This window comes from Crassostrea angulata, chromosome 5, assembly GCF_025612915.1.
Source record: "Crassostrea angulata isolate pt1a10 chromosome 5, ASM2561291v2, whole genome shotgun sequence".
Lineage (NCBI taxonomy): Eukaryota > Metazoa > Mollusca > Bivalvia > Ostreida > Ostreidae > Magallana > Magallana angulata.
The window spans coordinates 59,098,315-59,114,033 of NC_069115.1; the positions used below are offsets into that span (position 1 = coordinate 59,098,315).

Genomic DNA, 15,719 nt, shown 5'->3' on the forward strand with positions numbered 1-15,719 from the left:
AAAAAAGGGGAAAAAAAAAAGAAAAAGAAAGAAAGAAAGAAAGAAAGAAAAAACATTACAATCACTATAAGGTCTTCCGTTGAAAACGGAAGACCTTAATGAAGAATATATACATGTATTAAGAACCGTACAAAAACAATAAGTCTCCAAACTTCATTCAGGAGACTTAATAATTAATAAAGATTAAATAGAGATAGGATCATCAAACATCAATAATTTAAAGATAATTGACAATTTCTGATTCTAAGGGGGTCAGGATGACCCCTTAGGGTCATGACTTACATGCCATAATGATCTGATGCGCCTGCCTGACCTAAGGAGGAATAATATCTTTGGATTAAGGTGGGGATCTCAATGGTTTTTATTTAATTTTGGATAATTTCAGGAAGAGCACTTGGGATCATGACCTACATACCATCTTAAATGCCTTGAACAAAGAAACAATAATATAATATGTACATGATATATGATTCAATTTAAGAACCCAGATATAGATCAATCATCTGTTTTGTAATACTTCCTATGTATATATACATGTACATGTATTAGTTTGTGTTTTGTTCTATACTATTCATGTTCATGACTGTAGTATGGCTTAGTCTTATTTTAAATTACATTAAAAAATTGTCAAATATATGACTTGGAACCCCCACTCCCAAACAAACTTAAATATAAACTGTTCTCTCCCCCCCACCCCCTTGTCGAATAATCTATTAAAATCAAAATATAATTTGGGTGTCTAAAAACTTTTATAAACTGGTAAAAAATGTTATTCTTAAAAAAAATTACATTACACCTTGCATAATTGACAAATGATCTATTGAGATACGATCAGAGGTCATATTTCTACCTTGGGATCAATAAGTAGTATTCATTGACAAGTTAAAATTAATTAATAACAATAAATGATTCAAATTATAAATGTTTATACCCACATTCATCCCCCCCCCCCCAATCTAACCTTCTTATAAAGATTCAGTCTTCTTAATACATTCTTACATGTGTACAGTAGCAAATTTTAAATCATTTCTTGATTGCTTTTTCTCTCATGATTCACATTAACATTTTGGAAATTGCTTAATTCAATTTTTAAGATTTATAAACAAAATGTTATATGCATCACTGCCATGTGTTAATTCACCTATTTGGGGCAATTGTAAAGTCTCCTAAACAAAGCAGTGACATCATTAGGCTAGGAATTACCCACATGGATCAAACACTACTGTATAACATATGAATAAGATAAAATACATTATTATTTCTAGTTCTAAAATGTCAGGGTGTCTCCAAGGGGGCATAATCTTACAATACAATTTTACGCGCAATGACACAAAGAGCAAAAATAAATTAAACGGTTTAGGGATGAGGATCTCAGATCTCAGAAGTTAACAAAATATACAGTGTATCATATCATTTCCTATTTCATAAAGGCTGGGGGGGAGGGGGGGGGTTTAAAGACAACACCTGGGGGTCATTAATGTACTTTACACCAGTTGATGCATCATAATGACTTTAGAAGATATTTTGTATTTTCCTGTTTCATGGGGTCAGAACAGTCCCATAAGGTCATGACCTACATCGTATTTGATGCATTATAATACATTAAGAAAGAAATACTCCTTCCTTCTTATTATTACTCATATAAATCAAAGTACTGAAGTACTGAAAGCCGGGCTCTTTTGATGTGTCTTTATGCATATTGTGTAGTAAAGACTGAATCTCTCTCTCTCTCTCTCTCTCTCTCTCTCTCTCTCTCTTAGCTGCAGATCTGTAGCTCTCTGGTTGAAAAAATTCGGATAGACAAACCAGAGAGCTACAGTTCCAAGCGTTGTAAAAACCTCCGATTTACGCCGCCGTTTTTGTGTCGCTCGCTTCGGGAATTATATCCGACTTTAAAAGCATTCAACCGCCTAAAAAATTGGATTTATTAATTAAACATATTGTTTACCCTAACTCTGCTAACTTTGTTTTCCTTTCAATGGTTCACAACGGCCATCCTTCGCCTTGGAATGTCATCGTTTTAAAATACTCGCCTTATGACAACCATGTTTACCTAGTAGCGAGATCTCGGGTGCGTCGATTTACCCAAATGGACCCAAATGAACCCAAATGGACCCAAATGGCGATTAAAGTGGAAAACAATTATAATAAAATCCTTATTACTAATATTATCACTTGTTTTAGTCATTTCGTGGGGTTGTTAGCCGTTATTAAGAAAAATAAAGACCAAAATGGCGATTCAAACAATAATTAAAATTATTTCAGTATATCTTTAAAAATTCTTTTTGAAAAATAAAGATGAGCATTTTATCTCGATTTGTAAAAGTATATAATGTATGTAATTATATTCAAATAATATAAATATATATATTATATAAAAATAAAGCAACTTTTTAAAATAATTCTAATTATTGTTATGGACCTTCGGCTTTTATTTTTCCAAATTTCCCTAAATTATGAGGATTTTATTATAATTATTTTCCGCTTGAATCGCCATTTTGGTCTTTATTTTTCTTAATAACGGCTAACAACCCCACGAAATGACTAAAACAAGTGATAATATTAGTAATAAGGATTTTATTATAATTGTTTTCCACTTTAATCGCCATTTGGGTCCATTTGGGTTCATTTGGGTCCATTTGGGTAAATCGACGCACCCGAGATCTCGCTACTAGGTAAACATGGTTGTCATAAGGCGAGTATTTTAAAACGATGACATTCCAAGGCGAAGGATGGCCGTTGTGAACCATTGAAAGGAAAACAAAGTTAGCAGAGTTAGGGTAAACAATATGTTTAATTAATAAATCCAATTTTTTAGGCGGTTGAATGCTTTTAAAGTCGGATATAATTCCCGAAGCGAGCGACACAAAAACGGCGGCGTAAATCGGAGGTTTTTACAACGCTTGGAACTGTAGCTCTCTGGTTTGTCTATCCGAATTTTTTCAACCAGAGAGCTACAGATCTGCAGCTATCTCTCTCTCTCTTATGCTTTTAATGTCGGCAAAGCATCAGAGAGCGACAAAATTTTGTAAGCCGCTATAAACAAAAAATAAGTCTGTCTAGTAGAAGTTAAAAAGTTCAACAGTTGCTGCCTTGAATTTTGCAACAAGCATTATATATTCAATCCCCGTTTCTTTATCCTGCAGCAGTTCATGGACATTCATGCGCATTGTATGTGTCCAAAATGCATAGTAATGTTTTAAAAACACGTTATTAATAAGAAAACTAAAAAGATAGACAATTCATTCGAAATTTAAAAAGAGAAACAAAATGACAACACTTTTGACAAAACGTGGCTCTTTGTGCAACTATTTGGTATTGCGGAAGCTTTACCTTGACGCTGTTTGGTTTTTTGTTTATGTGTGCTATTTATAGTAACATTGGCGATTGGCCTGCCTATAGCCAGGACTCTGCTTTCAGCAGAGCCCGGCTAAAAATATAAGTGTCTACACTTACTTACATAAGTAATACACAAATTTAATAAGAAATTGTTTATACAGGGTCAATATGGGGTCAACTCAACAGCGCATGCAGTCTGACAAATGAAAAAATAACCTTTGCAACTAAAATGACAGAAACTTTACAAATGCGATAGAATAGGTAACGATGATAAGCTTATTTAAATATTAAAAGATGATGATACAGTATGCTGTCAAAGGGAGATTACATTTAGAAAGTGAAAGTAGAACTTATATACATGTGTATGTATGCTGGCAGGAATCCCATGCTGGCATCTTATTATATTGTGCTACTGCTACTACATGCTTACCTAAATTGGTCAACATCATAATGATAATCCAATTAAAACACAATAATGAATTCCTTTAGCTGATCTTAACTACCGTAATCCTTTTCTGCATACGGAAAACACAGACACGTATGTATGGGTGTTGCTAAAACGCGGAACGGAAAACGGAACGGAATGGAAAATATCATCACGTTTATCGCTTAAAAAGGGTATAGACTGGCCAGAAACGATTTACTTTGTATCTTTTATTTATATCTAATGAATGATTATCAACATGTTGCTATCTTATTAATATTCATATGAATGTCTATCAATTATAGCATTGTATTCATTCGGCTTTAGTTGAGTACGAAACGGAAAAATCAAATGTATACGAATTGTGAAACATTAACATGATTAAACGAGCAAATTAGCTATAACTTTTTACTTATTTCTCTTATATGGTATTGCTGGCATATTAGCGTAACGTACGCAGTTAGTGAAAGCGTTTTATGCGTGTTTTGAGTATTTTTATATTATTTTCAAATATGATGTACATGTATATACTTATATCAAAATTGAATTTTCGGTGTTCTAGACGATCTTTTATCATACAGACGATACAGTATCATTGAGATGGAAGAAAAAAACTGTAGGACTGACGACATTAAAAAATTAAAATACCGTAAACATTAAAATACCCGGTAATTTGTGAAACTAGTCATTTGTGAAACTAGTATTTTTAGCAATGCAATTTTGTTTACGTTTGCATTACAAAGCATGCAGTTGTTTATTCCAGCAGCTATATACATATGATCCGAATAGAGAGCTCTAGACGTTGCCTGGTTTGATTTTCCGATTATATATTGGGACTATAGTCTGTCGATCCCAAAATATTCATGCAGCACATTTGGACGATTTATAATGGAAAATGTTGACATCTTTTCTCCATTTGGAAGTCACTCAGAAGACCTTGCACAATTTTTCAACACTATCATCCGGGTCTGTTAAAATGCAAAACCCCGTAGACTTCTTTATTTTTTGCCGTGTATTTATACCAGCTGATAAGCTAGAGAGGACGTTTTAAAGAAAGAATAATGAGAATGTTTAATGCTTCTAAAAGAGAATCGCTTGAACCCTGAGGTATATATAAATATACAGCAAAAAGTGAATCGAGGATATTTTGGGACAGAATATAGTGGTCAATGCATGTACTGTTAATTTTGAGGAAATAAATATTCTTGAATAAATAATCTAATATTGCTAATCTTTCAAAAAAAAATTAAAAAGGTACATAAAGTATATCGTTTTAGCATACTTAACAAATCTATGAGGTAAATAACATTAGATAAGATTTTCCGTTTTCCTTCCGTTCCGTTTTCCGTTCCGCGTTTTAGCAACACCCATGTATGTATACACGTGAACCCATCTAATCGAAGAGCTGGGTAAAACTAGTACCCGCTAATGAGACATGCAAACCTGTGTTGTGTACGTAACTTCAGACAAAGATCAGTCATTTGTAACATGCATGTATTTTTATGACCTATTCTTCAAATCCACTTGCACTATTTTATTAGGTAAATAACAGCTATAAGGTCGTGCAGGACACCTGCATATTGTGATGAACATGTATACTTCCTATTGAGATAAACAATAAAGTATGTTGAATATTGATTAGATATTTACCCCCCAAATAATGTTACCTAACATTGAAGCGCAATGGGTTAGAGCGTTTACATGTCTGTAAGAGCATTGGGGTCCAAGGTGTATTTTTGGTAATTTACGAATTTTCATGGGGGGGGGGGGGGTCTGGACCCCTCACTCCCACCCCTTCTCTAAATCTGTGCACACGATGATGTTCATGTAGGCACACAGAAGCAAATCTAAAACCGGCAACCGCCACGGGGAGGGGGCATAATTTAATTTTTAATTTTGTTTTAAATAATTATATAGACCATTATACTTCCTATGAAATAAAATGTTAAGATTATTGATTAACTGAAAATTCACTGCAAACAGTTCTACCCCAAATTGCACATAAAGTGCTGCTCATGTCACGATGTGTATTATCATATGGGCAGGGATCTCATCCTTCAGTTATGAAAATTATAATTTTTAAATGTATTACCGGAGTTTGCATGTAACCTTCATTTTTAATTAAACTGGTACAAAACAGTGTTGTTTAGGGGCAAACACATGGTGCGGGTATTACTGTCTAATGACAGCATCTAGTTCATTATATTATAAATTTGATGATGCGTCAATTAAAGGATAAGTGATAATGAATTATGCATTGATTTTTTTTCTTTTGTAGTTATTGGTAATCTCGCAATATTTGATTCAAACAAGAAACTTTTAGTGGAGTATGGAGTATTGGAGCCACTTATTAAACTTGCAAAACAATCTGAGGAAATCGAGCAAATCAGTAAGACAAAATCTGAAGCTTCTTCTTGCATCATCTGCTTAATGTAGTACGAAACAAAATTAAGAATTTAAACTATTTCCCAAATACAAAAAAAATAATGGCCTCATATTATATAAAAGTTAATTTGTATCTATTAAGAAAATAATATAAATCATACCCATAAATAAATGAACGCAGAAATAAATTAAGGTACAGCGTACATGTATTTTGATAATATGGTTCATTTGAATTTTGTGCAATTTAGCCTTCTATCATTTAAAAATGTGTAACTTGTGCTCCGTTCATAGTAAAGACAGAAAATTTGAACAGTAGTAAAAGACACAACCATCACCAGTGTTAAGACTTCATACCCATCAAATTATACAAATGCTTTACATTATATTACATCAGAAATGACCTTAATTGACAAATTAGAATTTATGTTTGTGTCTGTAAGTAACAAGAAGGTCTCCTGTATAAATAGCTGCACAAACATTTGTAATGTTTAAAAAGTAACTTATTTGCATAGCAAATTCAAACAATAACAATTTAATTTTACACTCCATTGAAAGAAGACTCAAATGGTAGGTTTGAGGCGATGTGGGCAAAAATTGTAAGGTCGGATTTTTTTTCCTTCAAATTTTACATATTTATAGATTTCATTCGTAATAGCAAAATATCAAATTTTCAGAAAAAATTGCACTATAAGAAAATTTTTGCTTATCTGTTTTGTACTACCTTGAATTAAAGAAAAAAAAACAAATGCATTCATAATTCTTTTTCAGAATCATTATATTGTATATAAGAATTTTATGATTTAAAAAAAAAGATATATTTAAAAAATATATATATTTCTTCTCATTTTTATTTACAATTCTCCAGTTTATTTATTTATTATTCGAAACTTTTACTTTATGTTAATTAAAATGTGGTAAATTGAACTCTCTACTGTATTGTTTTCTACTTGTCCCTTTGTATTTTACAGCTGCCACAAAGACATTAGCACATCTGGCTTTCGACGACGAAAACAAGAAGACCTTTGTGTCCGACACACAGACAGACGTGGTGACCACTCTGTTTGACCTGGCTAGGTCGTCCCGTTACCCGGATGTACGGGGGTCAGCCAAGGGTGTCCTATGGACGTTGTCTGAACAACTTCATTCCTCTACCAAATATGCAGACCTGGGTACTATTTTGTTAAATATTAAATATCCTATCTTTTAGGACATTGAAATAATAGAAGAAGATCTGTTTTTACGATTTTGTTTTATAATTTATTTATAATTTTGGAAATATTGTATGTCTTTGATTCTAATTCTGTTATAAGTAAGGTTTTTCGATTAAAATAATATCAATCGATAAGTAAAATAATAATAATGCAACAAAGAATAAGTCAAATTTTTATTTTTATTTTTTCTTATTATTTTACCTTTAAAAATTATTGATCGGTTTACCAAACGTTTTTTAAAACAATTCATGATTCAATGTACTCTGAAGCTTTAAGATGAAGATTATTTTAATAATCGGATATCTTTTTATCAATCATCATTTTATAAATGAATCATCCGCAGATTTTAGCACGTTTTTGTTTTCAATTTTTGACACAGTTCAAGAACTTTTTGGAAAGAAAACAAAAGGTCACGTGATGATCAGTTATTCTCGGGAACAGCGCCCTCTGTTGTTAAGGATAAAACAAGCCATTACAGAGGCGGGATTTAGTGTATGGATGGACATCGAACAAATGCGAGAGAATGTGTACGACCGAATGGCAGAGGCCATTCAGGACGCCTCGGTCGTTTTGATTTCCATGTCTTACAGCTACCAGAGGAGCGAATACTGCAGAAGAGGTGAAATATCAAATGAATTCATTGACATAATATATACAAAATTAGTCGAAGTTATTCTAAAGATTCAAACTAACGATTTACTGAACATAATTGATCCTCATCAATGTTAGATAACTCTAAATTATCTGGAATTTTTTTATTCGTACCATGAATCTGCCTTTTATATAGACAAATTTAATTAGTTTTGTAGTGTTAATATTACAAGAAGTTATTCAACGAACTGCTTTGTTTAGTGGTTTCACGGAGAACTACTACACACTGGGAAAGGTTTTCGACACTCCGATGCTCCTGTACAACCGGGTTTTTGTGATCGGCTTCGGCCGATCACTGTTGTGTCCAAATAAGGCATCCGGCAAATGCTTCCACGTGCGCACACATTCCGCATGCATATATAAGTAGTTCTTATAAAAACTTGAAGTTTGGTTTAGTATTTATATATAACATTTTACTAAGTTTTATGTCAATTCATTTACCTTAAGAGATGCAAACATACATAAAATACAGCTCGACCTGTTAATTTAAGAATGCACATTTTGTCTCACGCGTAAGAATTTCGATCGAAAGATTCATTCAGTAATGCAGTTGACCTCGATGAACTGACCTCAATCATAAGAAGATGCTCCATGAACTGACCTCGATCTATTGATGTTGCATAATAGTAGCTAGGAAGACGGCTTGATTTATAAACAAGGTTACGTTATAATGCGACCTCAATTGCAAGTTATGATGACATTCAATGTTTTTCAGTTGCATTAGATTATTTTAATACAACTCTTTCTTTGCATACGTGTTAATGCTTTTTAAAGAGCCCTACTCAGTATTCTGAAGAAGAAGAAGATACATTAACATTTAATAATTACGTTAAAAATATAAAACTAGACAAGGAGTTTACGAACGGCTTTCCCCAAATTTATTTCAAAATAAAATTTGTTGACGGTGTATAATGATAAAATTATGGTGTACAGATTCAAAATATTCTATATTTTGTAAAAATACAGTACTTTTTAAATTATTTTACATCAACCTGATCATGTTGATTGCTTCTAGCTATCAATATATCATTTTTGCCGATCATACCTTTTAGGCACGTAGCATCGGGGGGGGGGGGGGGGGGGGACCAGGGGGGGCCTGGCCCCCACACTTTTTCTCGCAGCAACAATTTTTTTTAAAATTTACATATAAAAATTTGAATTATCATTGAGTTGCCCCCCCCCCTCTTTTTGGGAGTATGTTAAAAATGATATGAAAATAAGAAAATGAGTAGTGAAATATTGAAGTTATACACTTCGCCCCCCCCCCCCCACACCCCCCCCCCCCCCAACGGATTGGGATTTTGAAGATTTTGGAAAAGTTAAAGTTTCAAGGATAAATAACATCTTTATAATGAAAAAATACTTTGAAGCTGAGGATCGGAGAACCTTACTTAAATATATTGTTCATATTTAGCTCACCTGAACCGAAGGTTCAAGTGAACCTTTCTGATCACCTGTTGTTCGTCGTCCGTCCGTCTGTCCGTCGTACTGTCCGTCTGTCTGTAAACTTTTTACATTTGTGACTTCTCTAAAACCACTTGACCAAATTTAACAAACTTGGTACAATATATTTACCAATATATTGGTAAAATGTTTTAAAAAAAAAACTAATATAAAATGATACAAGGAACTGTTGTTCAGGTGAGCGTCGGGCCATGGGCCTCTTGGTTTTTTGTTTGTTTGTTTGTTTTTTTGTTTTGTTTTTTTTTTTTTTTGCTTGATTTTTTTTTAATGTAAATGTTCCTTATTTTCATTGGGTTTTGTGTTATCATTGTTTGTTTTAGAGGCTGCGTACGCATCCTCCTTGAAAAAGGACCGGATTCCGTTACTGGTAGACCCGGGCTTTACAGCAGACGGATGGCTAGCTCTGATGACGGCGGGAGATTACCACTACGACTTTGTCAGGAAACCTTTCGAGACCAAAATAGTGGAACTAATCAAGGAACTTGAGCGAAGATGTGTGAAGAGTCCTGGAGATACAACAGACGGGGTCAGTAAGCAGGTTGACTCAACTCAGCAGTCACCGCACGCCGTGTCGTCTCACGGCCTACCCGGTTATAACGTACCGTCCGCTCACGGACAGATTTATAGCTCCTCTCCACTTACTCACGCAAAGGAATCGGTGCAATGCAAGAAACACTCAAAGAGGTGGAAGGTAATACGAAAGTTATAAACAAAACGAAAAAATCTTGTGGACGCGATATTTTCAACATACGCGCTTTGCATTTCTATAAAATATGGTTGGTTTTTATTTTAAATTCATTTTTAGAAATTTTCAAAACTGAACCAGGAGCAATTTATGGTTTGGCTAGAAAAGCAACACTTACCACGGTAAAACTTTAAGATGTTTAGTGCTGAATTCGATCTTAATTTCAATTTGTTATCAAAGAGGACAGTTTAATTACACTGTGACTTAAACATTTATTTTTACTTGGCACTAGATTTCGTTGTTAAGTGTTACACGAAATCAAATGTTCGTCATAGAAAGAAAAAACCGACTACAATTTGGTTTGAATTGATCAGTCATTGTCAACGAGTTCACAAATCTTCCTTTTTTTATTTTCTATTTTTTTTTCTGCTAAAAATGTGATGGAAGAATTCCAATCCAATTCAACATACTTCCTTTTTATAAATAATTTGTTAAGAACTAAGAAGGCTTGATACTAAGTCCTTTTCAGCTGAATAAAAGGATTTTTTTCTTTTTTTTCCAGAGATATATTCGAAAGTTATAGAGCCAAGGACATTGTATTCTTTGCACAAATGAAGGAAGAGGTTTGATTTTTAGCTCACCTGAGCTGAAATCTCAAGTGAGCTTTTCTGATCACCCATTGTCCGTCGTCCGTCTGTTCGTCTGTCAGTGTGTCCGTCTGTAAACTTTTTACATTTTTGTCTTATTCTCTAAAACCACTGGGCCAAATTCAACCAAATTTGTCACAAAGCATCCTTATAAAAAGGTAAATATAAATTGCAGAATTGAAAGATTGATCTTTATTCAAAACGGAGAAAACGTCGAAACTGTGGAAAAAGGGGGGTGCATTTTTAAAAATCTTCTTCTCAAGAACTACTGCGTCAAATTCAACGTAGTTTAGCAAAATAATCCTTATGGAAAGGAAAATATGGGCTAATTCTGTTTCAAATTTGAGTATTTTACGTAACTAATAATAAAGAGATAATAGCGGTAAATCATTTTATAACTTCGGGTTCGGTATTCCATTTCTCGTAAACGAAAGTTCTGTTTGAAGCAGCCATGTTGAACGCATGATAAACGAATTAAACTTACAAAGATGAATTTGCTTGTTGTGCAACACTTTACGTGCGATAGGAATATTTGAAACATATTTGTGCCGATTTTGTGAAGTAAATTGTGGTTAAATATTTTAATGCGTTGATATTTTAACTTGTGACGGTAGTTTTAGCTTGTTTTGATTCTCGTTTGATTTTCGTTACTTGAGGAGAACTATCGCCTGTATTTTGGAATTTTTACATATCAAATCAAATACATGTATAGACTTCGGTAAATCAGAGAGCTTAGTGTTTACCTGCGCAAAATAAGCAAAATCTGATGCACTAAAGGCATATTATAAAATACTGTACGTTTTATTGGTAACTTGGTACGACACCTACGTAATGGTTAATTAATGGAACGTGTTTTGTTAAGATGCTCAGCATTTTCAGTCTAAACGGAGATTGTTTTTGCTGCTATATATATGATGAAAAATAAAACGTGATCTTTGTTTTAGTGCAAGTTTCTTCTGTTTTAATTGTTTACAATGTTATATTTACTTACCGTATTTGAGTGTCAAGCTTCGAATTTTAAGCAAGATACAGAGCTTTGCTCACAATTTTCTGTTTGTACACAGAGCCGAGGCTATGCTTTTGTGCTTTTACATTTTAAATGCTGAATAGGAAATACCAAGTTTAAACATCTTAAGTTGAATGTAATAAACTCTTGTGAACAAAAAAAATTGACTCCAACCTAGCAGAATTGTGAGTTCTGTATCTTGCTTATAATTCTACGATTGACGATGAAATTTTAATTGATCACTAGAAATTTCTCGCTAAACGTTAAAAACTTGTACAGAGAAATTAAAGGAAGATATGCTGTAACTACTTTTTAGGGCCCCCTTGATGAATTATGTGAAATCTACACCAACTTTGATGGTTTTTCAGACACAATTAAATATAAGCGATCTCTTTAAAACAGTTCCTATAGTGTTACGGGGATAAAAGTATCATCGCTCTTAAGAAAATATAACAGCTGAAAATCATATCATTTAATATTTATTTGTTTGATGAGATATCGGCGCTTCTGATTGGTTGAAAAATTTCTTTGATACCTGCATCAATAAAGTTTTTTCCGGATCTACTTTTCTCAACTGTTCTGGTCTAACACTATTTATAGAACGGGTATTTCCAAGATAAACACTGTCAACAAAATGTGAAGTTGTGTCTGTTTTATTGTCAGCAAAGAAAATGCAATCTTGTGAATATAAAAACTTGAAAGTTTAACCTTCAAAAATGAACGAAACACATTATTTGATTCACGAAATAGAAAATTAAGCGTCTTCTCACGATTTCGTCTGCTTGAGATCAATCAACATTTACAGCGAGGCTGGCTGTTCCTTTTCCAGGAATATTATAACGAACATATAGGCCTATAAACTTTCACGGTAACACTGCACTGCTGTTCAAATTTGGTAACGATAATCATAAGTTTCAAATTTACACACGTACATGATCGGTTATCAGAACTAGCGTCGTAAAGAAAAGCTATGGGTAATGCATCAACTCCTTCGGCGCATTCCAAGCGGCAGATATGCCATTTAAGTACATCACTGGCTATCTAGTTACCACAACGTTTACAAAAGTCGCTTATACATACTATTCTTTGTCGACATATCAGCTATTTTCGTCCACGATCGCCTTTCCTCGGATGGTTATGTCCAGTTGCATTTTCCAGCGATCTCACATGAAAACTAGTTTTATTACGAGTTTTTCTGCACAGTGAATAATATCACAAGCTATCGCATGTATTTTCCTTTCGTTTTCAATTCAGCCGGTTCAGATTTTAACTCATTATTTGTGTTTAATCCATTAAATTCAGCTCAATAGCTCTGCATCAGCTGAAAGCGCATCCATTTTGAATACTGTTGCTGTTGTTGTTTTGTATTCATACGCGCCGCTTCATTTACATTATTTACATGTTTGATCAATGACACTTCACATGTTTTTATTTGAAAATGTTTTATTAAATGATAAGAAATGAAGATAATAATTTTTCTATTGATCGACGTATCAAAGAAAAAATTGACCGGAAAACTTTTTCATCAATGCGCTACGCGCATTGATGAAGTTTTCCGGTCAATTTTTTCTTTGATACGTCGATCAATAGAAAAATTATTATCTTCATTTCTTAAATCAATTTGTAACCATTTGTTGTTTTTGAATAAAGATGAAAATAATGTGTGAACCTTAGTAAAAAAGAGTGATATGCCTGTCAATACATTGTAGTTGTGTCGGAAGCAAATTGAAAATAGGTGGGGGGAGGCTAGACCTTATCGGAAATCTTGACAAGCAAAAAAAAAAGGATTTTGAGTACGGCTATGTCTAACTTTGCAATAAAAGGGGGGGGGGGGGGCATAGGATCTTGTTTTCAGTAAAAATGGTATTTCATAAAGGTACAATATCAAAGATTAAGTGTATGCAAAAATAAGTGAAAAAGTTGGATACTTTAGAGTATTCCTTTTGTAATTCTACCGAGGGGCCATATGGCACAATATCCTTTGAACACCCATATAAAGCTATTGTTGCTCAGGTGAGCATGTGGCCCCATGGGCCTCTTATATAAGTACTCTCATGGTGCTTTTTTGTAATTTTTTTTCGTCCAATTCGCTTTAGGCTGTAATTGGCTGGTGCCCTTCTTTTATTTGAACTTCTTTTTAATATGTGGAAATCATAATTATTTAACATGAAAAATAGTATAATAAAACTTGCATCACATAACATAGGGTCTTTGATATGGTTGACAGTTTGTTATTGTCATTTTTCATACACTCGGTCTGAATATGATGAAATATGTTTTGTCTATTTCGTTATTTTACCTGTTATTAGGTATAGTAATTCATTTGACACGTTTTATAATGGTTAACTGTTCTGTAAATTGAAAAATACATAACCCAGCAGTGCATGCTAGGATCTAGAAGAGAGGGTGGGTTGGATGGTGTCCAGAACCCACCTGGAAAATTTTAATAAATTCACATAGTAAATTTACCAAAAAGGCCTCGGACCCCCTCCCCCACGGCAAACATAGTTATCTCTCGGAACCCCCCCCCCCCCCCGAAATTTTTTGTCTGGATCCGCGCATGTAGTGGTATATTGAACCTCTATACTGTACGTGTTGCTGCCGTAATCCACGCAGGTATATCCTCGTGTATACGCCTTGTTACACTACTTTCATTTCAGTCACTGTATGGTACTATAAACACGTGATGTACTTTCATTTCAGTCGCCGGATAATTAGTTTAAACACGTTATGTACTTTCATTTCAGTCGCCGGATAATTACTATAAACACGTGATGAAACTCTCCAAGACCAAAAACAAAGTCGAGGCTTTCAAAATGGCGGCCGATTTCACCAAGTCATTAGAACATCTCAAGATTACCAAGAAAGAAAGCTGAACATCTTTGAATTAAGCATTACAAACTTACAATCTGTCTGTGTCAATGTAATCAAAATTCAGTAATTATTTCTTTAGTGTGTAAAATGCGATATCATTGTTTTTTGCTAAAAATTAAATGGTTCAAACGATAATAAATGTCTTTTTAGGAGTTGAAATGTTATATCTTCATTCTGAGTAATAAACAAATTAAAAAGGTCAATTTCATCTCTTTTCATTTGATTATTTTTAAAATATGGCTAAAATAGCATTCTTAGGTCAAAAAGATATTTTCTTGTTCAAAAACTGCATTTACTATTATCTGTTGACAATATTTTTAATCTTTGTGTAGTAAGTAATCAAACATTAACAAAATCAGGTTTTTCATATTTCAAAGGTTCTTCATAAAAATTATTTTTAGAGAAGGCAGTTTATAGACTTCTGTGCAAACTTAACAAACAACGCACATTATTACTCCGCATTAAAATACTTCTATATAACTCGCCTTCTGATTGGTCAAAGCAGTAACAGGGCGAAAGAAACGTGGTGTCTCTTAAGAATTTCGGAAGTTCCAAGATCTTTCATCCCATTGATATGAAACAAGCTGATCGAGATAAACATAAACGACGTAATCAACAATGGAAGTCAACTATTCACGACGTTTTTAGCTTTTTCAAGACTTGAAAATCTATAATAAAATAATTTTGATATGTGAGTGGCGATTGGTATAACTAAAAATAATACATTTACATCTACCGAGTATGATTCCCTCTATTTCTTACGAAAACTTATAGTTTATTCATAGCACTATAGAACAGAGCCTGCTCTGAGGAAACTGACAGGATTGAAATATACAAGCCCCGTTTATTGATTGGTCAAAACCTACTGCGACCTAAGAAAGATCACGGACTGCACGAAATAATCATGATAATGTTAGACTCAAATTCTCACAGGAGACGATTTGGTTGTTTCTTTTAGCTAACGTAACAGTAATTTAGTAAATTGTACTTACTTTTTAAAATCAATTTATTAATTTGTTAATAAAAAGATGTA

The 15,719-nt window shown here is 33.4% G+C and overlaps 1 protein-coding gene across 3 annotated transcripts in view; it reads left to right on the forward strand.

Annotated features, from left to right (window-relative positions):
• The window catches only part of LOC128183203 (uncharacterized), a 71,198-nt gene extending 56,309 nt beyond the window's left edge, over positions 1–14,889 (forward strand). For 2 of the 3 annotated variants that reach the window (XM_052852116.1, XM_052852117.1), the window contains exons 4-10: positions 6,042–6,152; positions 7,117–7,317; positions 7,739–7,978; positions 9,795–10,165; positions 10,280–10,341; positions 10,722–10,782; positions 14,560–14,889. In XM_052852116.1, the coding sequence (XP_052708076.1) occupies positions 6,042–6,152; positions 7,117–7,317; positions 7,739–7,978; positions 9,795–10,165; positions 10,280–10,341; positions 10,722–10,782; positions 14,560–14,688 (1,175 nt within the window). In that variant the 3' untranslated portion in view covers positions 14,689–14,889. The remainder of the gene's footprint in view (positions 1–6,041; positions 6,153–7,116; positions 7,318–7,738; positions 7,979–9,794; positions 10,166–10,279; positions 10,342–10,721; positions 10,783–14,559) is intronic. The other variant, XM_052852119.1, reaches the window with a different exon arrangement.
• The last annotated feature ends 830 nt before the right edge of the window (positions 14,890–15,719 follow it).